The 21,857-nt window shown below is 46.2% G+C and overlaps 1 protein-coding gene across 2 annotated transcripts in view; it reads right to left on the bottom strand.

Annotated features, from left to right (window-relative positions):
• The window catches only part of LOC142804147 (uncharacterized), a 227,248-nt gene extending 211,164 nt beyond the window's left edge, over nt 1–16,084 (bottom strand). For both annotated transcript variants that reach the window (XR_012894476.1, XM_075890751.1), the window contains exon 1: nt 15,425–16,084. Coding sequence is in view for 1 of the 2 variants with exons in the window: in XM_075890751.1 (XP_075746866.1) it covers nt 15,425–15,670 (246 nt within the window). In the remaining variant the exon portion in view is untranslated. The remainder of the gene's footprint in view (nt 1–15,424) is intronic.
• Between the last annotated feature and the right edge of the window lie 5,773 nt (nt 16,085–21,857).

Genomic DNA, 21,857 nt, shown 5'->3' with positions numbered 1-21,857 from the left:
AAAACGTCAGCGTGAGAATCTAGCGTGATGGTGACTCAATATTAAGGGTTATTTAGCTTATTCTGGCAATATAAAAAAGTAGTAACTGTCTTCCTCAAAGAAAACTTTTCAACTTACCGCCATTCCGATATTTTGCCAAAATGCACTCATTTTATATATACTGGAATGATCGCAAACTGCACTAATAAAGAAAAGCTTACTAAAGTAGGCTAGTGCCATCAACGGAGCAACGTAAGGGCAGCCCGAAGATGTAAATTAAGAAAGTATGCCTTATAGAAGGACGAGTCAATTGCGTGTAACAAATACGAAGCCGTCAGTAAAGGAAATTAGGGTAGGGTGGGGTAAAGTTTGACATGGGTCAAAACGCAACATTTTAACTTTGCCAGTCACTGTAGCTAATACAAAAACTACTTTTCTTGGTTTCTTTGTTCCAGAGATAAGCGTTGTTCTTGTCTATAATTCATGTGTAAAAGTTGGTGGTTGCTCGCAATGTTCGCGCGGGAAAAATTACACAACTAGAGTTGGTGTGTCAAAGAGGGGTCAAATTCTGCAGAACCAAACTTTTGCATCCATGAATGAAGCTGCTCCGGGGACAGTAAAACAAGGTAAGTGCTTAATTCGCTACTTTATCTTTCTAGCCACTAACCGCCAAAAAGGTAGTGTGGCCCCTTGGCCCAAAGTAAGTTTTTTTTTTAATTTGAGCATGTCAGAGGTGCAAAAGGTGACAAAAAGGCGTCTAGTTGTCTTAGAGAGTACCTTATTAAGTGAACCATTTACTTACGCTCATTATGTACTTTTATTCTTTGTTTAGGAGGGTTTAGACGTACAAAGCAAGAAAGCGACTTTAAAAGAATCACCGCATCTGCCCCTAGAGGGAACCATAAGGCGATGTGAAGAGCAGCAGTGGGGGGGGGGGGGGTGCAAACTGAGTTTCCGTTTACGTTCACTCGGCTTTTCCGTGAGTGTGTGCGGTTTGCATTTAGTGTGAGTTAACATTACGTTGTATGAGTGCATTGTCGTGGAAGCCCCGTTTCAAACATGCGGTCGCTCTGTCGGCTCCCGGTCGCTGCAGTTGTCTCGAAAGCCTCGCTGTCCTCACCGCGGATTCACGTTGTCTCTGTAGCGGAAGCAGTAGCTCGACGCCGACGCTTGGCTTCGACGTCGGCATTCCGGACCTCGGAGTTTGCAACTCAACGCCGACGCTTGGCTTGAGCTTCCCTCGCCCGGAGTTTGGTATCACCTTGCTTGCGCAAGCGTTCGTGTTCGGCATCGCCAGTCCTGCGCTGCTGCTGCTCCGCGACGATCTAGATCTCGGCAGTGGTTGGAATGCCGCGGAAACTGGCGCTGTCGTTGACGTTACAACTGATTTGAACGGTAGTGATGCGAGAATGATGAAAGCCGACCGAGTGCACGCGCTTATATGGAATGGGGGTGGGAGAGGAGGCAATGGTTTACGGGCTTCAGCGCGGGAGGAGGAGAGGAAAGAAGGTGATCTAACAACAGCGTAAAAAAAGAGGGTGGGAGAAAGACCAGGCTCATGCACATTGGAGCGCAAACGCCACCGGATCAAGCTTGCTCTCATCAGGTGCCTCGGATCCGAAAGCACTGGTTGCTGTTGAGAGCACTCACTTCATTTGCCCTGCGTCGAGCTTGCTCCGTGTTCTCTCGAATGCTCTCAAGAGGTGCATGAAAAATTGGTAGAATCTCGAACTCAAGTCAGTCACAAACGCATTTTGATTTTGAAACCAATTTTTTATGAGATTTTTTTTTTCAAACCATTTTTTTTAGTATAAGCGATAAAGAATTCGAAGTTCATCGGTTCGCAGAGGCTGGCTGACGAAGTTGAAAATTACCAAACCGGCAAAACGAGGTTAAGACGGTGTGCCAGAACATATCTAGATTTCAATCGTTAAATAATGTGAAGAAGAGCAAGCATTGAAAAAGATAACATTAGCGCAAAGAAAGACTGACAGTGATCTGCAAGCAGCGTCACAGCTGCAGAGTGCCGAGGTCTGTCTAGATTGAGTGCGTGGAGTGCAAGACCTGGGATTATGAGGAAAGTGTGAGGGCCCACGAAGTGGATTTAAAGTGCATCTACTGCACCCACTGTATAGATGATTTTTTCCCACTGTCTCGTCTTTCCCCACAGGTTGGGACAAAAACACCGGACACTTGACGTTCTTTTTATTTGTTTTTGTGATAAACTTTTGAAATAAACTTTCAAACTGCATCAACGTGGTCATATTTACGTAGCACATACCTTATATTCAAATCAATGTTTCTGCATTCACGTTTATTGACAACCACTGCAATGAAAATGTATATTGACTATTTTCACATTTTTGTCTCATTTTGCCCCACCTTACCCTAATCCAGAGAGGCTTCGTGGAAAGTGAACCCTCTTTCCCAAGTGTACCAAATGCCTAAAAGGTGCTACAATATATTACAACTGCAGTGCTTTGATGGTCTTCTGGAAACTGTCCATTCCCACGAAGTCAGCAGTCTGAACCAATAATATGCGCTGCAGCATCCCTTTATGAGTCAATAGGAACACATGAGTCAATGGAAACGTCAAACTTGAATGTATCCCGCACAATACCTGTGGCGCCACACAATCAGTGTAGTGGCGGCGATTTCGTAACTGTTGAAGACCTGTTTGGCGTGCTCTCTCACAGTGTAGACACTGCGGGTTGGTGCAAACCAAATCACGAACTGAATGATGTTTTCCCTTTGCACGTTATTAATTCTGCTATACTGTGGTTTATCCGCGAGAGTAGTAATATTTCGATGACGCAATAGCGGCTAGCTATTTAAGACTAATAAGGACAGATTGACCTCTCGTGACCACAAGAAATTGTCAAGCGAAGCAACACAAATGAAAAAGTATTACAAAACTAAAGTGCTTGTTCTAGCTATTAGTTCTACAGGATAGATTTCGCGATGGTGATTAAGTTCAGTGTGGCGACGTTTCAGTGTGGCCTATGCGACGTTTGATTGGAACGTAAATAATAGGACGAGTAACACACCGAAAGCACCGCATTTCCAGCCGTAAGGTGTCTTCATTTACAAGCCAATTTATGGGGAAACTTCACTGATCATGAAGCGGAAACGTTGCCTTGGCCTATACAGTGTTGCATGCTATACTTTGTGTAGGTGCAGAAAAAACGCAGAAAGTATGTTTGAGAAAGATTGCGGTTACTAGAAAATTGGCTTTGTTAACTCAAACAAATGGAAACAACTCAGAAAGACATAAATACGAGCCATTGCTTGTCAATATAGCGGCCAAACTTGCAAAAATATCCGCCTGCTCGTGATGCGTGGACCAAGACGTGCAGTTGACCCCATGCATTGCGAGTACCCATTTTCTGCAACTGAGGCGGATTTTAGACCTTGGCTTCAACGTTCTGAAAACAAAAATACTTCTTCAGAAGCGACGGTTACGCAAGCTCCAACCACTTTCAAGGCCGCAAATAATTTCTACAGAAATGGTCATGGCCGATAACAGCTTAGGCCGGAAAAACCTAAGGAATTCACATGAAACACTCACTCATGAAGTGAACTCAATGCCCACTCATGAAACATATTTCAAGCTTTGGCCTCACTCGGACTCTGACTTAGGAAACGTTTTCTCAGCAGCACTCACTCGGACTCACCATCACGGAAGTTTTCTTCAACAGGAATTACTTGGTCTTAGACTGAAGAAAGTATTACTCACCCAGACTCACCCAGACTCATGGCTCGATCGGAGTCTGAGTGAGTCCGAGTTAGTCGAATCATAAGTCCACCAGCCTAGAATCATCTTACGTTATTTAACACGATTGTATCACGTAATCAGAGTTCTTCTTGATACCGTTTGACATAGTACCTTGTAAAAGGAGTTCTAAATGCTTCTGAACCAGTAAGGTCTCTTTTCTTGAAAGTTATACCAGCATAAAATACAATAATTCAGAACTTCTCTGAAAGAGTTGGTGAGGGAAGTGAAGGCAACCCCCTACGTAGTTGATGCCTCTAAATAATAGATATTAACAAGGTGTATGAGCCACACTGCATGCTTTGTAGTACCTCCAAGTAGATCGTAGTATAAATGAGACTCTTGGTAAGGCTGTTTGCAATGATAAAGATCACTTGTTAGAACACTAAATCGGCAAGATAGAGCACGAGTCACTCAGACTCACTCGAGAAATATATGCTGCGCTTTGTACTCACTCGGAATCAGACTCGCCAAAATTTTCTTTAACCGAACTCACTCGCACTCTAACTCGCGAAAATATTCTTCAACCAGACTCAGTATGACTCAAACCCACGAAAATATTCCTCGCTTGGATTGACTCTAACTTACACTCACGGTTCGATATGAGTCTAAGCGAGTTCAATTGAGACGACTCATGAGTGAGTTCGTAGACCTATAGATAACAGTGGCTTGTGGCAAATTTCTAAGAAAGGTTCGTGAGAGGGCTAGAATTCCCAAATGAAAAAAGTGGGGTTGTGGCAAAGCCTTCGAACAGTGGGTCGTCCTCTCGAGTGCCTTCTAGTGGGTCGCCCCTTTTCATAAGAAGAAGAGCAGCTCGTGCAGAGAGTCGGTCCTCGCATTGACTGTCGCTGTCGTGATTCTTCAACGAGTGTCCACCAATAAACGTCTTAACAATTTGGTGGATAGTGCTGTCCCCTTCAAACATCTTTGGTTCGCATTCGATGCCCTTCGAGCTTCGATCCCGTACCGTGCCTTCCACCATGCACCAGGACGCCGCTCAGCAAACGCTCCCTCCTACACCGACGCCATGTCCCGGTGTCCCCCGCATCCGCGACCCACCTGTCTTCACCGGCGCGGATGGCACCGACGTCGAGGACTGGCTGGCCATGTACGAACGTGTGAGCGTCCCCAATCATTGGGATGAGGCAGCTAAACTCGGTAACCTGTTCTTCTACCTTGCGGGTGTGGCCGGAATGTGGTACAATAACCACGCATCTGATTTCCCGACTTGGTCCGCTTTTAAGACCGCTGTCGTTGACGTGTTCGGCCGCCCTACCGTTCGTAAACTGCAAGCCGAACAGCGTTTACGTGAACGAGCACAGCACACTGGCGAGTCCTTCACAAGTTACATCGAGGACATCCTTGACTTGTGCAAGAAAGTCGACCTGAACATGTCAGAGGCTGACAAAATCACGAATGTTCTAAAAGGCATCGCCGACGATGCCTTCACCATGCTTCTGGCCAAGAACCCTCATACTGTGGCAGAAATCATTACATTATGCCAAAGTTACGACGAGCTGCGGCGGCAGCGCTTGATGACCCGTCGATCGCCACCACGTGATGCTGGTCTCTAGGCTTTGTCAGTGGTTCCTGACCACACAACCTCGCTCGCCGAAATCAAGTCATTCGTGCGTGAGGAAGTTGCCCGCCAGGTCTCTTTACTGGCTTTTGCTCCGCCACAACATGCTCAGCAGCCATCAAGTACACTTGTACCTCCGCTCCGCCGAGCCATTCAGCAGGAAATCACGCAGGTCGTTCCAGAATACCACCAGCCGCCTCCTGTATCTGCGCCACTCAGCTACGCCCAAGTTGTAGCCAGGCCGCCCACACCGATTGCTGTGGATTGCCCTGTAAGTTACACCGAAACCACCGCGAGGCCCCACGCCTTCGGAGAAACTGTGTCGCCTACATACGCCGACGTCACCCACGCGCCCCGAGTGGCGCCCACCATGCACTCATATCAGCAGCCGGCTCGCCCAACGCGTTCTGCGACATGGATGGGACCCGCGAACAGATGGCGCACTGCTGACAATCGCCCCATCTGCTTTGCTTGCGGTCGCGTCGGTCATGTAGCACGTTATTGCAATCGTGTGCAGCAACCGCAGGTTGCCTCGAACTTTCTCAGCCAATCAAGCCGCTCTTATGACCAACCGCCACCTATGTCACCGTCGTCCCGCCCCGCTCCGTCTACCCGCCGTTCACCATCTCCGCGACGTCGCTCACTGTCGCCGATGCGGCCACGTCCACTCGAGGGCGACCAGGAAAACTAGTCGTCGCAGTCCACGAGGCAAGGGCTGCGACGCTGTCGAACTGCGGAAGCCCTCAGGAAAGCCCATCGAACGCGATAGACGTACTTGTGGATGGCGTTCGTGCATCTGCCCTTGTAGATACTGGAGCCGCCGTATCCGTCATGGACGCAAACCTTAGCCGATTACTGCGCAAAGTGACCTCGCCACTCTCCGGGCTCTCCCTCCGTACAGCCAGTGCCCAAAGCATTCACCCTACGGCGATGTGCACAGCCCGCCTTATGATTCAGGACGTGATGTATGTGGTCGAATTCATAATTCCTTCATGCTCTCACGACGTCATCCTAGGATGGCATTTTCTTTCCCGCCATGACGCCGTCATTCATTGCGCACCAGCAGAAATAGAACTCACCCAATTCTCTTCTTTGACGCCGGCCGACAGTCCATCTGCCGCAAGCAAGTTACTCGTCAGAGATGTCACCCAAGTGCCTGCAAACTCGTCCGCGACGGTGTCGGTCTACTGCGCAAGCCTTTCTGACACCGCTGCACTCCTCTTGCCATCTCATCGTGTTTTCATCAGAAAAGGCTTGCTGGTTCCTTTCGCGACCGTGCAACTCACTCACGGCAGCACCACTATTTTTGCAGTGAACTCATCCCCGTACAGCGTTACGTTGGTGCGAGGGGAATGTCTCGGCAGCGTGGAACCCATCGAAAACGAACAAGTTATGGAACAAGTTATGGATCAACCTGATGACATGCACTGCTCAAGTTCCAGTACGCTTAGTGCTGTTTCGACATCTGCTTCATCATCCGATGATATATTCGGTCCCTCCGTTCCCGACAACCTTACGCCAGGCCAGCGTTCCCAGCTTCTGGGCCTGTTGGAAGAATTCCGGTCTTCTTTTGATGTCGCCCAACCTTCTCTCGGCCGCACATCCACCATTACGCATCGCATCGACACAGGCACACAGCCACCACTGAGACAGCGTCCATATCGCGTATCTCCCACAGAACGCCGTGTAATCAACGAGCAAGTCGACGACATGCTTCGCCGCGATGTTATTCGCCCCTCTAGCAGCCCCTGGGCATCTCCTGTCGTTCTCGTCACGAAGAAGGACGGTTCTGTACGGTTCTGTGTGGACTACCGACGCCTCAACAAGATCACTCGTAAGGACGTGTACCCACTACCGCGGGTAGATGACGCTATTGACAGCCTGCAAGGAGCAGAATCCTTTTCATCCCTCGATTTGCGCTCAGGGTACTGGCAAGTACCTATGGCTGAGGACGCTCGACCGAAGACCGCTTTTGTCACTCCCGACGGCTTGTACGAATTCAACGTCATGCCGTTTGGGCTGTGCAACGCGCCCGCCACTTTTGAGCGCATGATGGATACTGTTCTGCGTGACCTGAAATGGCACACGTGCCTGTGCTACCTCGATGACGTCGTCGTTTTCGCTCCGGACTTCTCGACGCATCTTCAGCGCCTACGGCATGTTTTAACGCGTCTGAGTGACGCCAGTCTGCAACTGAACCTAAAGAAGTGCAGATTTGCAGCTCGGCAGCTGACAATACTCGGCTACGTTGTGTCCAAGGGCGGAATTCTCCCTGATCCAGCTAAGCTTCGGGCCGTGTCCGAGTTCCCCAAGCCGACATCCGTCAAGGAACTGCGCAGTTTCGTAGGGCTGTGTTCCTACTTTCGGCGCTTCATTCGAAACTTCGCAACTATCATATCGCCGCTGACGAAGCTCCTTGGAAGTAACGGGCCTCTCCATTCGTGGTCATCACAGTGTGACGACGCTTTCACAACGCTCCGTCGTTTGTTGACGTCGCCTCCCATACTCCGCCACTACGACCCTACGGCCCCTACAGAGGTACACACGGATGCCAGTGGTGTCAGCCTTGGCGCTGTCCTTGCGCAGCGCAAACCAGGGTTCCCGGAATATGTCGTGGCGTATGCAAGCCGTACGCTTACTAAGGCCGAGACTAATTACACCGTCACCGAGAAGGAATGTTTGGCAATCGTCTGGGCCCTTACGAAGTTCTGACCTTATTTGTATGGTCGCCCATTTTATGTCGTTACCGACCATCACGCACTCAGCTGGTTGTCGTCATTGAAAGATCCCTCAGGCCGTCTCGCCCGGTGGGCACTTCGCCTGCAAGACTATGATATCCGCGTGCTGTAACGCAACGGAAGGCAACATGCTGAAGCCGACGCCCTGTCACGCTCTCCCTTGCCTGGCGACAACGCCCACACCCCGCGTCTCACCTTGCCATTTCTTCCATTAGCATTCATACCATTGCTACTGAACAGCGCAAGGATCAATGGATCGCCTCACTGATCGACTTGCTGGCTGATCCATCCACTCCATCCACTCGCGCGTTGCGTCGTCAAGCCCACCATTTCGCCATTCGCGACGACCTCCTCCACAGGCGCAATTACAACGGTGACGGCCGCCAGTGGCTACTAGTCATACCTCGCAGTATGCGCTCTGACATATGCGAGTTTTTTCATTCCCATCCGCAATGTGCGCACTCCGGGGTATCGAAGACTTACCACCGAATTCGCAAACGGTACTTTTGGCGCGGCATGTACCGCTATGTGCAGAAATTCGTTTGCTCCTGCATAGATTGTCAGCGCCGAAAAGCTTCAACGCACCTATCACCGGCAGGTCTGCAACCTTTACCTTGCCCTGCCAGGCCCTTTGGGCGCGTTGGCATCGATTTGTATGGGCCACTTCCACTGACGTCGGCTGGTAACCGCTGGGCTATTGTCGCTGTGGACCACCTCACGCGATACGCCGAAACGGCCGCTCTCCCCGCGGCTACAGCGAGCGATGTGGCCTCCTTTCTGCTCCAACGATTCATTTTGCGACACGGTCCACCCCAGGAACTGCTCAGTGACCGAGGTCGCGTCTTCCTGTCTGAAGTAGTTGAAGCCATTCTTAAAGAGTGCAACATTGCTCACCGCAAAACTGCTGCTTACCACCCGCAGACAAATGGCCTCACCGAACGCTTCAACCGTACGCTCGGCGACATGCTCTCCAAGTACGTCGCCGCCGATCACACAAATTGGGATTACATTCTACCCTTCGTCACCTACGCATATAATACCGTCCCTCAGAGCACTACTGGCTTTTCACCTTTCTTTTTGTTATATGGAAGGCACCCGTCGCACACCATCGACACGATACTTCCGTACAGGCCAGATCCGTCTGAGCGGGCACCTATTTCTGCTACAGCCAAGCTTGCTGAAGAGTGTCGAGAGCTTGCAAAGACCTTTACTGCGCACGATCAAGAGCGGCAAAAAAGCATTCGCGCTGACGCCAGCACTACTGCGCCCACGTTCCTCCCTGGAGCGCTCGTTTGGCTCTCGATCCCTACCACTGCAACTGGCCTATCTTCAAAACTATTGCCAAAATACGAAGGCCCCTACCGTGTCGTCAAACGCACTTCTCCTGTCAACTACTTGATTGAACCAATCGAACCATCTTCGGACATGCGCCGTCGAGGACGCGACATTGTTAACGTGGAGCGCCTCAAGGCCTACCATGACCCGCTCATTGTAACCACCTGTTAGGTCGCCAGGCGTCTCCCTTTTCGTACCTGGGGTAGTTGTGGCAAAGCCTTCGAACAGTGGGTCGTTCTTTCCAGCGCCTTCTAGTGGGTCGCCCCTTTTCATAAGAAGAAGAGCAGCTCGTGCAGAGAGTCGGTCCCCGCATTGACTGTCGCTGTCGTGATTCTTCAACGAGTGTCCACCAATAAACGTCTTAACAGGGTGCATTGTTGCAAGTCACAAGAAACTGGCATTGTTACCTTCCCACACTCACTACTTCTTTAAACAATTACGCACCGTACTTAGCGAACTGTTCACAGCTAGTAGTTTAAAAATCACCTACGAAGTGGGTGGCTGTCACCCAACCAAGTACAGTACTCACGGAGTGGAAAAAAAGGCAATTTATGGATAACTAGCAGGCAATTTTCTGTTTCCCCCGTCTTCAGTTAGTGTCATAGCGGCGCAATTTCGACTCACACGCGCACCTAACAGCGAACATTCTATGCAGAGAATAAATGAGTCGTGACAAAGCGTGGTCATGTCGAGTAGTTGCGCATACCACTCCTTATACCAAAGAAATTTGATAGCACGTTTGAATAGGCCAGTGCTGTACATGCAAGGGGGGTTGTCATTCTTTCTGTTCGAGCATGGCTTCAAGGGGTATGGACAGACAAATTTTGGTCCCGCGTTGTATTGATGCAATGTGTTTAGGGGGCCTGTTTGTCATAACCCGACACACTGTTTGCTGCAGTGCGTGACGGTAACAATGTGCAGGCTTGTTAATACCAACCTGTGTTAGTTTCGGTTTCCCACTCCACAGGCCGACCGGGTCTACCAGCTACACAAGCCTACCAGCTAGCAGGAGTAAAACTCGACCATGTCAACACACAAAACTTTGACACACTTGCGCACGGTCCACATCAAATTTTTTTCGAGCAAGAAATGGGAGAGCGATAGAGAGATTTAGTTTAGCGTGCACAAAGCGGTACGTGCGCAACGTCTAGCGTGCTACGTACGTTACAGCTGAGGCTGCCTTCTACAGCATTAGTTTAGCGTACGTGACAGCGGACACATGGACTGTGCCTAAGCGTCAACACATTCGTCTTGGAAAGATACTTTGCGCTATCTAGTGACTAGGCAATAAATTACAATTGCCAACCGTAGTTGACAATAGTCAAGGCATGAGACATGAAACTGCGGACATTCCGGGCAGTGGAAGGCATCCCCGTCAGCTCCTATATTTTCACCGCGATAACGGTGCACGTGATCCACCAACGGATCTAAGCTCCTGACGTAAGCAAGGAGCTCGAAATCGAGGCCAATCTTAAATAGACGCTGGATTTACTTGCAGCCATGACTGCACTTGGTTTTTGTGCTCTCGCGAGAGCCACTGCTAAGGTACCTAACGGCTGTAGCATGCGCAACGTAAGAGCCAAGATCTAGTGTATACATCCCTCGCTTGCGCAACCTAATGCATCTCTATTACGTACAGCGCATGCGCAGCCGTGCTCCCTCTCGGGCGATGCGTGCGCTAGGCCGAAGCGCGCGCTAAACTAAAACTCCCTAGTAGCAATGTTGCCAAACACAAAATGCTCAACTTGAACCCCGTGGCCAAAGGATCATTTGCTGGTGCAAACACGGCAAAATAAAAATGATGGCTATGACGTCATAACATTTATTGCGCGGCTCCGTGAAAGAAATAAAGGGGTCACTAAGGGCCACCTTTGAGGATGTTAGTTGCGCGAAGGAGTCGATAGTTTTGGCAAATTTCAAAATCAATTTAAAATACCTTCCAAGTTATATTCAATATTTTGCATATGATATACGCTTGTTCACGAGAATAAATCCTGCAGGCCATCTCGGCCTCATAATTTTGTGTATGTACCCCTTTAATGCTGGTTCTATCGGCCTTTTCTGATATCCCGAGTTCCGACAAAAAAAAGGCTTGATTTTAACGAGAGCCGCAGAGCAAGTGCTATTAAGCGTAATTGCTCCTAACAACAAACTCGCAAAGCAGCGCAGAATATAGACCTGACAACATTCCTGCGTTTCGTCTTTGAGTTGTGTGCGTTTTTTAGAGACAATTTCATCTTACAGCAAACACAAAGTACACCCCAAAAAAATTATATTTGACCATTTTGGACGATGCCGACAATACTGGATTATTCTTAATGTGAATCCGGTGCAAATCGCAGTGGCAGCAGCCTTTGTAGCGGCAGCAGCCTCTGCAGTATAAAGGAACATTACGGCACAGCACGACGCAAAACGTCGCTGAGGCAGAGCGAACCGCTAGACAGTGCTCGTGAAGCAGTTCACCATCTACAGGTGTGGTGTTTTGCTGCGATATTCTTTATATGCAACTAGCCCCGGTTTCCTCACTATTGTAGTACGGAGGACACAGGCTGCTGCGCAAGCGCGAAAGTTTAAGGCACATATTGCTGCCACCTTTTATCAGCCCTACCACATCGATGGACAGGTGCATAAAGTTGACAGAGGCGCGCCGTCCTGTGAGGCCCACAACCTGCGGTTACGGGCATAGATGCATATTTAATATTTACATCGGCAGTTCTTGATGATGTCACTGCAAGTGTTTCGAAAGGCTACATAAAATGCCCTACAAGTTAGTTATTTTATGACAGTGCACATGATATTGCGTTTAAGCCATCTCATGAGTTAGTCAAACATAACCGTGCATGGAGTGATACTCCTCTGAGGTAGCCTGGACCTTCCATTCTGATGACTTTGAGGTCTGCACAAATTAAGGAAAACTGAAACGATTACTTTTTCATAGTTGGCCAAAGTATGCTAACACATACGACGAGGGAAGATAAATAACACATGCCCAAACTCATGACTTTCGCTGCCTCTAAACGTTAAAGTCAAAATCACAGAACACTAGAGTTTAATAGAGAAAGTGGCCTTTTGGAAGTAGATATCTATACAGGCAGTGCAAGTATTTTCCTCAAGGACATTTTGCAGAAAACAATGATTTGTATTCTTAACAAATATGAGCCACGTTATAACAAAGCAAAGATATTCTATGTGTCTACTCAAAGGATATTGAAATAAAGAATGGCAGGAATCTGATAGCTTTATTTTACACAACGTTTTGGGATAGCCGTCATGACGGTCCAATATTGGTGAAGCTGATTCAAAAATCTAGCTATAATAGTGTTGTATTAGGCTGGACGCCGCAATACGACAATTTGAAACAGAAATTGTACGACAAAATTTCAAACACTTATCATATTGAATGGTAAAAATGAAAACTGTTAGCAGAAAAGCGCCATCTGCATGTAATATAAATTTAGGTATTCATCACATGTTTGACTGCAGAAAGGTGTTGTTGCTTATGGCAGAATGCATTCGGGTGCGTGCGTGCAGGTGTGTTCATTGTTGTCACTACATCAGGTGTTTACCACCAGTTGGGAAAGTACACTAAACCACCGACAAAGTTCGTTAATCGTTCTCCGAAGTTTTTGAAATGTGAGTGTCCGGGGTAGTTTGTTAAGCTGGCGAGAAAGCTGCCGAAATGATTTCAAGCAGTGACACAGAGAGAAAAAGGCATCAATGAAGAAAAGGATGTGAGGCAGACAGGAACAAGACACTTCGCTTCTTCGTCACTTCATCGTCAAGAAAAATAACGAAAAGCGCACAGTAAGAACAGTATGCCCCAAAAAATTGCGTGCGAAAAAAAAAGTAGAAACGAGGTACACAACAGATATTTTCTCCCTTAGAGGTCACTGAGAGGTAGCACCGCTTTAGATGAGCTAAAAACGCGACGCGGTCACGTGGGCCCATTTGCACTATTGCACAGCTGTGCAGATGACGTAGAGTGCATTATGCCCACGCATGGAATGCTGTTTCCGTAAGTTGTACTTTCCAAGTCCTCCAAAAACAATGACATCGAATAGCATTGCAAGAGAACGAATTGAAACCACGACGATCTGTTTGTACGGCTTCAGAAAATCTATTTCCACGCAGGTTTATTACGGAGGCATTTTCTCGGTGTGAAAACTAGATCCATAAAACAGCCACAAGATAATAAACAACAAAAATAATGCAATGAAGGATTTATCCATTACACCATGATAAAAGTGATATATGATGGGCGGAATATGTAAGAATAATATAACGTCAGATGACTTCAAATGTAGATATAGAAGAGTGCGAAAGTCGACATTTATTATTAGGCACAATGAAAACTATAATGTGCTGCGTAGTAAAACACAGCCGTTTAAAAGCGGGGACATTCCAGTGGCCGGAGGAAAACAAAATAAAAGTAGGCGTATTGGGCAAGCTGATGGCATCTTAAAATGACTGACATCATACAAGAAATATGCACTGACTCTGGATATGACGTTGAATATGGACGCCTTGAGAAAGCTGGATATTTTCCTTCGTAATATGACCCATAATACTTTTGTGAGAAAGAGCACAATACTCGCTATAATAAAGAAAAAAACGCTCTTTATATATATATTTGCATGAATAGACGCCGTGGTTTCGTCCCTCTGCACAGTTTCTGTGATGCGTGCGTCATATTCTTCTTTTTAAAGCATCTAGTCGCATACCCCTTAATTTCTAGAAACAATTCACCCGCTTCAATAGCATCGACGTGTCTCGCTTTATTTCTAGAAGGAACTTCTACACTGACAGATGTGAATTGAGATGCGTTCCTGTACAGCAATTGGTGAAAAGAGTAAAAAACTACGAAACCTCAATTGCCTATCGCCTCGACTGATTTTCTTAGCAGTCACTATGCCTTATACTGGCATTTTATGATTGTCATACAGAAAGCTTTATCAATCGTGCCCTTAGTGACCTGAATATTTGAGGGTGTTGATATTTCATATGCGCCAAAAGCAATCATTCATCTTCATTTCTAGTAATCACAGCTAACTTTCGTTGAACAAGACTTCTGTTTCCAGACTAAAGTCACATTTCGCAATCACGTATTTTGAAAAATGCATAGTGTGTCATTTCCAGTGTTTGCGGTGACTTCCTACTGGAAACAAAGCTTGTTTATGCTTCATATCTTTTGTTGGAGTTGAAATGCAAGGACTTTTTTTGTGGTCGGCGAAAGACAGGAGAATTGTTATTGTATAGCGAATAAACATACGGTTGAAGAAAATATTAAAAGCGTAATTTTTAGGATGCCACTGTTGACGGCTCGTTACCAATAACACTTGCATACAATTATTATTTCTTGAGATTTAAAAGAAGGACTTCGCATTGTGAGTTTGTCGGAGGTGCTGCACGTGTAAGAATAAATTTGCAGAGGACATCCCCACATTTGCTGCTTTCTAAACTAATATGAGATGTTGGGCATTATACAATCTCTCGCAAGTAAAATACTTCAATCAAGCTGTTCAATTTTGTTTTTGCACAGACAGAAAATGTCACGGGAGCTGAACCTGCATGAAATACAATATAGTTCATTTGCAAAGTAGTTCATTTGCGCCAACCTCGTTGCGCGATGCTTTTGCTCTGTCGACGTCTGGAGTAAGTCTGGGTTTTAAGCAAGTCTCGGCTGACAGTCTCTGCGACGTCAGCTGCTCGTTTCACTCTTAGAGGTAGGAACGAAATTGAAAGAAGCTGTTTTCTTTTTGTTCGCCAAAACAGAACGAACAACGACTGCAATATAATGAAAAATAAAAAGTACACACCAGCCAAACTAACTGCTTTAGGAGCTCGAAAAATTTTGCATACCTCAAGCCTGCGTGTCTCGCTCTACTTGCTGCAGCTGGAAGCAACAGCAAGTTATCTATTGCTCTTTTATTTTTTATTTTTTTATTTTACATAGTGGACACCTTGTTACTTGTACCTGTAGATACAGCTAAAAAGCATCAGGCAAAAACTGCAATAACTCACCATGAGGTCATAGGCACGACTGTCGCCATGTAGGATCGTGTTGAGTCGTACAAGGTTTTGAAGTGTGTCTTCTTCTTGTGATTGCAGAACGGCGTCATCTTCTTCCGAGCTTCCAGAAGATGGAGCTGGTGCTCCTGGGCTTTCGTCACTCCAGGGCTCACCACCGATTGTGGGTACAAAACAGACGGTCAAAAGTGTGGTGACAACAAGTGAAGTGGACAAACGGTGTGCCAAAACGAAAGCCATTGCCGCCGATGCTCGCTGGGGATTGAGGAAGAACCAATACTTCTCTGATGAGATGAATAGTTCAAGCCTTGCAGATCAAAGTTAGAGTACTAAGGACGTTTAACAGGACGGCTAAAATGCTTCTCGCTCTTTAAAAGCAGCTGATGAACCAGGAACAGGGGAAGTTGAATATTACTAAAAATTGTCTGCGTGATGGAGGCTTGATTGGTGAGCGTTTAGGCAATAAGGAAGCTAACGTTCAAGCGGAAATGGCAATTGAACGAACATACAAAATGCACCGACTATCTTGCGAGTTTACCAACCAAGAACAAAATGTCAGTGAATGTGAAGCGGAGTGCAGCCAACGGACCGCCTCTTGGTCGCCTGTTCTCGCGCGCACTGGAGGCGTGTCTGTGAAGAGCGCACGCTACCGCGGTCTGGGTACAACTTGCGAAGAGCGGCCGGCGTGCCTCCCTTTTTGCCCACTTTCGCTGCAGATTTTTCTCGGCTGCACTAGCCTTCACTCCCTCTCGTCCAGCTCCCCACTCTCATTCCGTGACCGAGCCGCTTGTTGTGCGCCCTGTTGATTCTGGAGAGAGAACTGTGGAAAGGAAAGTGGGCGCAACGGGACCAAAAACACGCCGACTCTTCGCGCTTTCGCGTACAAGTCGAGGGGAGCAGAGGAGCGAAGGGAAAAAGAGTCGGGGGAGCATTCCACCAGAAAGTGAAGCGCCGAGAAAGGGAAGTCCCAGGCAGCCAGAGCGAGGCGCAGGGAGTGGGAAGAATTGGATCACTGCGCATGCGCCGCGGAACAAACATCCGAGCGCGGGAGCGTGCGCTCCCGGGACGGCACGTTTCCTGCTAGACGACTCAGTGTCTAGTGACCAACGCTTCCTAGCTGTTACGGGGCACTGAATTTGAGGATTGTAGAAGTTTTAGCTAGTTGGCGATGCGTACTGGGTAGAAATAATGAGCAATAGGCAGGACAAAAGAAATGGTGAGACAGACGCGACGAAGTATCGAAAAACATCGCCGATATGACAGAAAATATGGGATTTTTTTGCCCCTTTACGTGTTTCATTTTTACCAAGTGCGCATTGTGTGTTCATAAAGGTTTATAACCCATGTAGCTCTACCTGGCTGAATTTCACGTTCCTTTTCTAAACAAAGAAATGTGAATAAGGCAATGTGGTTTTTTGCGTGATCGGATGACCCCCTCTCCCGCCCTGTACAAACGCCGCGAAATTTCGCACTGCTTATCATTCCACTGGCGACCTAGTTAAGAATGAGTTCGTGTGTAGAAGTTGACGGAAGCAGGTATAGGGCATATTATTTGTGTGGCTTGCAGAGTACGAGTATCAAAACATGGAAAAACATTGGGGTATTAATGCACAATGCAAGTCACTTGTTCAAGAGTTATGATCACTGTAATTGTTCGCCCATCTGTCGTGAGAGACAGTCACTGCGTATGTACGACCATTATCGAACACCTATTTTGATTTCCACTAGTGATTTGATCATATATAACCGATGAGAACATTCGAGGGTGTAGTACATAATAACTCTAGGGAGTTAGTTGGCCAAGAACATAACAATGATAGCTGTTGGGGTATAACATTCGAAAACCACCATACAATCATGGAGATGCCATAACGTAGGGCTCCGGGAATTTCTTCAAACATAGGTTTGTTTAACATGTACCTAGACCTAAGTACAGGGGCATCAGGCACTTTCATCTCCATTGAAAATGCGGTCACCGTGGCATTGGCCACAAACACGCTTCCTTGCTAAATAAAGTCATGAAGAGTATAGCAACAAGTATAGGCAGCCATGGTAAAATTACAAGTAAACAACGACGACAACAGATGCACTTTGGGTTGGAAAGATTCTCAATTGTCTATGACGAACTCACAGGGAATCAACACACAAAATCAGTTCAAACATGCCGGATATGGTGATATCGGTGCAATCACACGCAAAGTGTCCCAACTGCTTCGCGCGGCTTGTCTGTTTTTTATGTAATTTGGATAAAAACAGATAACCATTAAGATATTTTGGGAAGGTTCTTTAATGAAATTGCATTCTTTCAACTTATATGATATTTAGAAAACGATTTTACGCCAGTGATCGGCCAATAAAGTAGTCCTCATTATTGGAAATGGACACTTCAAGTCAAAGGGGCCCTGCAGCAATTTTATAACCTGCTCATAAATCACTGCAGATCAGCAGTATAGAGGCTCTTTCAAAAATGAAAGACCAGTGTATTATAGCATTGCAGGGCCCACGAAATCTGCCTTGTCATATCATGAATGGCCGAAAATGGCTCGCTCTCCACTCGGCAGACTGAGACGGGCACGCCCAGTGGCTCAATTCACGAATGCGAACGTATCCTCGGTAAAGGTTACACTGGGAGTTTTGAGTTAAATAAACACGACACTTTAAGGCAAAAGGGTGTTAAAAGGGTGTGCGGTTTGTGCTTTTGGGGACTAATAGGGCTGCCACAACCATTAATTCATTTAAGGACTAATGGCACCGGGTCTAACAGTTAGTCCACTCAGACAAACTCAAGAGAATAACATTTTGTCCTCACATTTGCACCTTAGTGAGTAACAGTTAGTCCTTCAATTCACCTCAAAAGACTAACATTTGCTCCTCACATTCGCACCCTATAGAGCGACTGCTAATCCACACATTTACACCTTACCGGGCAACCGTTAGTCCTCACAGTTGCAATTTGCCCGAAGAACGGTTGATCCACTCAAATACTCCAATTGGATGAACTTTTTGTCCCCAGCTCGAACTTTTTTTTGTTTATTTTCCTGCAAGCCTAATACTTTCTTCGCCTGTTTTTCTGCGCAGTGAGCAACAAATTGTGCAGAAAAGAACACGCGAAAAAGTAGTCAGCCACCTATTTGTAACTGCTTTCGCAGTCACGGCAGCAACGAAAGACAAAAGTGAGACGTCGAAATCTTTTGTTTTTCTACATACACATGAGGTTTCTCCATTCCTTTAAGTGAACTCATGGCGAAGTGTACAAGTCCAGTTTCGTTGTCATTTCTTGTTGACTCACGCATGTGTGAAAACTTGCAACAGTTAGTAGCGGAAGAATGTACCCAGACCGGTACGTCTTCAGAGGAGATAAACAGAGCTAAACAGAAGCTAGAGTTGATAGACTAAGAACGTTATCGCGGAGCATTGATTCGAGCTCGAGCAGAAAACTTGGAAGCGGGAGAAATGCCAACAAAACGAGCTCTTGGAGCAGAGAAGAGACGTGCGCGTAAAAGGGAAATAAGAGAAATAGAATTAAAATGAACACGGTACCAGACGAAAGAAACAATAGCCGGTGTGTTTTTCGAATATTACAAAAAGATATTCACACCAACCAGTGTACACGCAGTTCATTTTAATAGTGATTTATTTCATTAATGTTAAGGCTTGATGACGAAAGGAAGCAAATTTTATTATGGCCTATAACAGCAGGAGAAGTTGAAAAAGCAATTGATAAGTGAAACAATGATAAGTCTCCGGGACCTGATGAACTGAGTGCTGCAGTATGCAAGGAATTCAAAAATGTAATTTCACCTCGTTTGAAGGAGGCATTTAACGAGGCTTTTGTGTACAAACAACTTCCGTTATCGTTCTTGTCAACCCACGTGGTTTTATTAACTAAAACAGAAGATCCGGCGAAGTTAAGAAGTGTTACTGCATATAGGCCTATATCTAATGCTGACTATAAAATATTGATGAAAATATTGGCCAGAAGACCCCAGACAAATATGACAGAACTGGTTAGGTCCCACCATACTTGTGGCATAACGGGAAGAAAAATTATGACCAACATAAACATAGCACGATCAATCCTAGAAAGTTGTGACGCTATGCATCTCAATGTTGCCATGCTTCAAATTGACCTCGAAAAGACATTTGATCGCGTGCCGCACGACTTGCTCCTTTTATTACTTGAGCACGTAGGGAGTTTGATTAGCGACGGGTGCGCATGGCTTACACAGGATGCACGACGAGATTACACAGGATGCACGACGAAAACTGTGGGTGAGCGTATGCCTGTGCTGCCGTCAGTGAGATAGTGGTCCCCGCTATGGCCCCTGCTTTTTGCTATTTTCATTGAACCTTTCTCTTTAAGCGTACTATTAACAGTACATTAAGCGGCTTTAGATTGCATGAAGCTGAAGTTAGTTTCCCTGCATACTCAGACGGCATTGCAGTTTTATGTGTACATTATGAGAGTATAATGCATGCTGTTAACGCCGTGAAAACTTTTTGCTAGTTGAGTGGTAGTGCCGTGAACTGGGATAAGTGCCTTGGCTTCTGACGTGGGGGATGGGACGTCACACCAGAATATTTCTAATCACTAAATAGCAGAAAACACCAGTGAAGTATTTAGGAGTGCCGCTTGAGTTCTATCACGACAGTGAACCGTATTGGAAAAAGGAAACACAGCATTGCGCAATAGTGTCGAAAAATGGAAAGGTTGGGGTATTACGATATTCTTACGGACCACAACGTGCAACTTGTTTTTATAGTGAGCAAGCTGTGGTGCGTAATGCAGGTTTTGCACTGCAGTAGAATAAGTGTACGGAAAATACACAAAGTACTTGCAGTTTTTATTTCGAGCTCTGTCTAGGGAAGATCAAGCTGCACAAACCTCTTCAGAAAAGTTCGAGATGGCGGGCTCGGATTAGTTCATTTGTAGATAAGACAACTTGTCAATCGTTTCCTTTTTCTGCGTAATGTAGATGACCCTTTTTTGAGAGCTGTTATACAACAAAGGTCATTTAGAGTGCTGCCGGAATTTCTCACATCGTCATCAAACGTGCAAGGACAAACACAAGGTTATTTAAAGGAAGTTGTTTTGTCTTTCCACGCTTTATCAAGGAGATTTTCGTTAGAGTATCTGGCTTAAGTTTTGCGTAAAAGATTGTATAAAGACCTTGTCAATGTTTTACTGCCTTTACCATTGTACCACCAGCTATATTATGCATGCCCAGGACAGATTATTTTGAACCATGTATAAAAAATGCTTGTAGCGCAAGGGGTCAAAACATTTTTCTTTAATTTACATACTGGTACCTTGCCATTTGAACCGTGGTTGCAGGATAGCGGAATATTCATCCCATGGAGCACACATTGCCACTTTTGTAGTGAACCGGAAACGATTGAACACGTGTTTGTAGATTGATGGAGTGGGGTCTTTTTCTGGAACAAATTGCAGAGAACCTCGAAAAAAATAATTACCGTTAAGTCCACACGACGTTTGTTTTCTTTCGGTTAAAAAAAAGAAAAACAACACAGGCGTACCTTATGATCTATTCATGCTTCTGGGCCTGCACAGTATATGGAAAACCCGATGTGCCTTGAATACGCGGATGTGGAAATGCTATCTGTGTGCCAATATTTATACGAAGTTGTGTGTCGTTGCCTTGAAGTGCTCAAGGACCAAGAGGATGTACCAGACTGGATTGTGCACATTAAGTCATTGTTACGAATGCCCAAGTATTGAATAATAGTCAGCTAAGAGCTGATGGTACCTGAATGATTTTTGTGGGTGTATTTTTGTGGGTGTGACGCACTTGTATCTTGAACAATGTGGAAATATGTGAGATGTGAACAGTCTCGATATGCAAGGCAATAAAGAAAAAAAAAAGCTCCGGGGTTGGTTAGTCACTAACATTCACGACGCAGAGGTCCCACATTCGACTCCCTTCACTGGAGTGTATTTTTTTCTGGATTTTTTTCTTTCTTGATTTTTTCGTATATATAGATACGTATACATATACGTTGCATGATATCGATGCTGATACCAGCGGCGAAATCCAGCCGAGAGTGTCCATATATTTGCTATCGCAATAAAACAAAAGGGAAGAGCAACCCTTTGGTGCCTCTACAGTTTGTCTAATCCTTATTCTGGGACGCCGTTGGTAACAGCTGCCAGCTTAGCCATCCGGACTATCTTTTTGGGCCTGAACGTCTGAGCGACCGAGCAGGATCGCCTCCCCCTCCTCTCATGTTGGGTTAGGGTAGGGGGAAGAGCTGAGTTGAGCTGGCAAGCCCAAACGATGTGGTAAGTGTCACCAACCTGCCTACAGCATTGACACTTGACAGTGAAGGAAGAATCCAAATGTTGTAGTATAGCCTGGCTCAATAATGTATTAGAGAACAGGTTCAGCAAGACGCATTAGCCTTTCCC

Source organism: Rhipicephalus microplus, chromosome 3 (genome assembly GCF_043290135.1).
Source record: "Rhipicephalus microplus isolate Deutch F79 chromosome 3, USDA_Rmic, whole genome shotgun sequence".
NCBI classification, from domain to species: Eukaryota; Metazoa; Arthropoda; class Arachnida; order Ixodida; family Ixodidae; genus Rhipicephalus; species Rhipicephalus microplus.
Note: the sequence above shows the minus strand (reverse complement) of the source record. Positions and strands in the feature narration are given on the sequence as shown.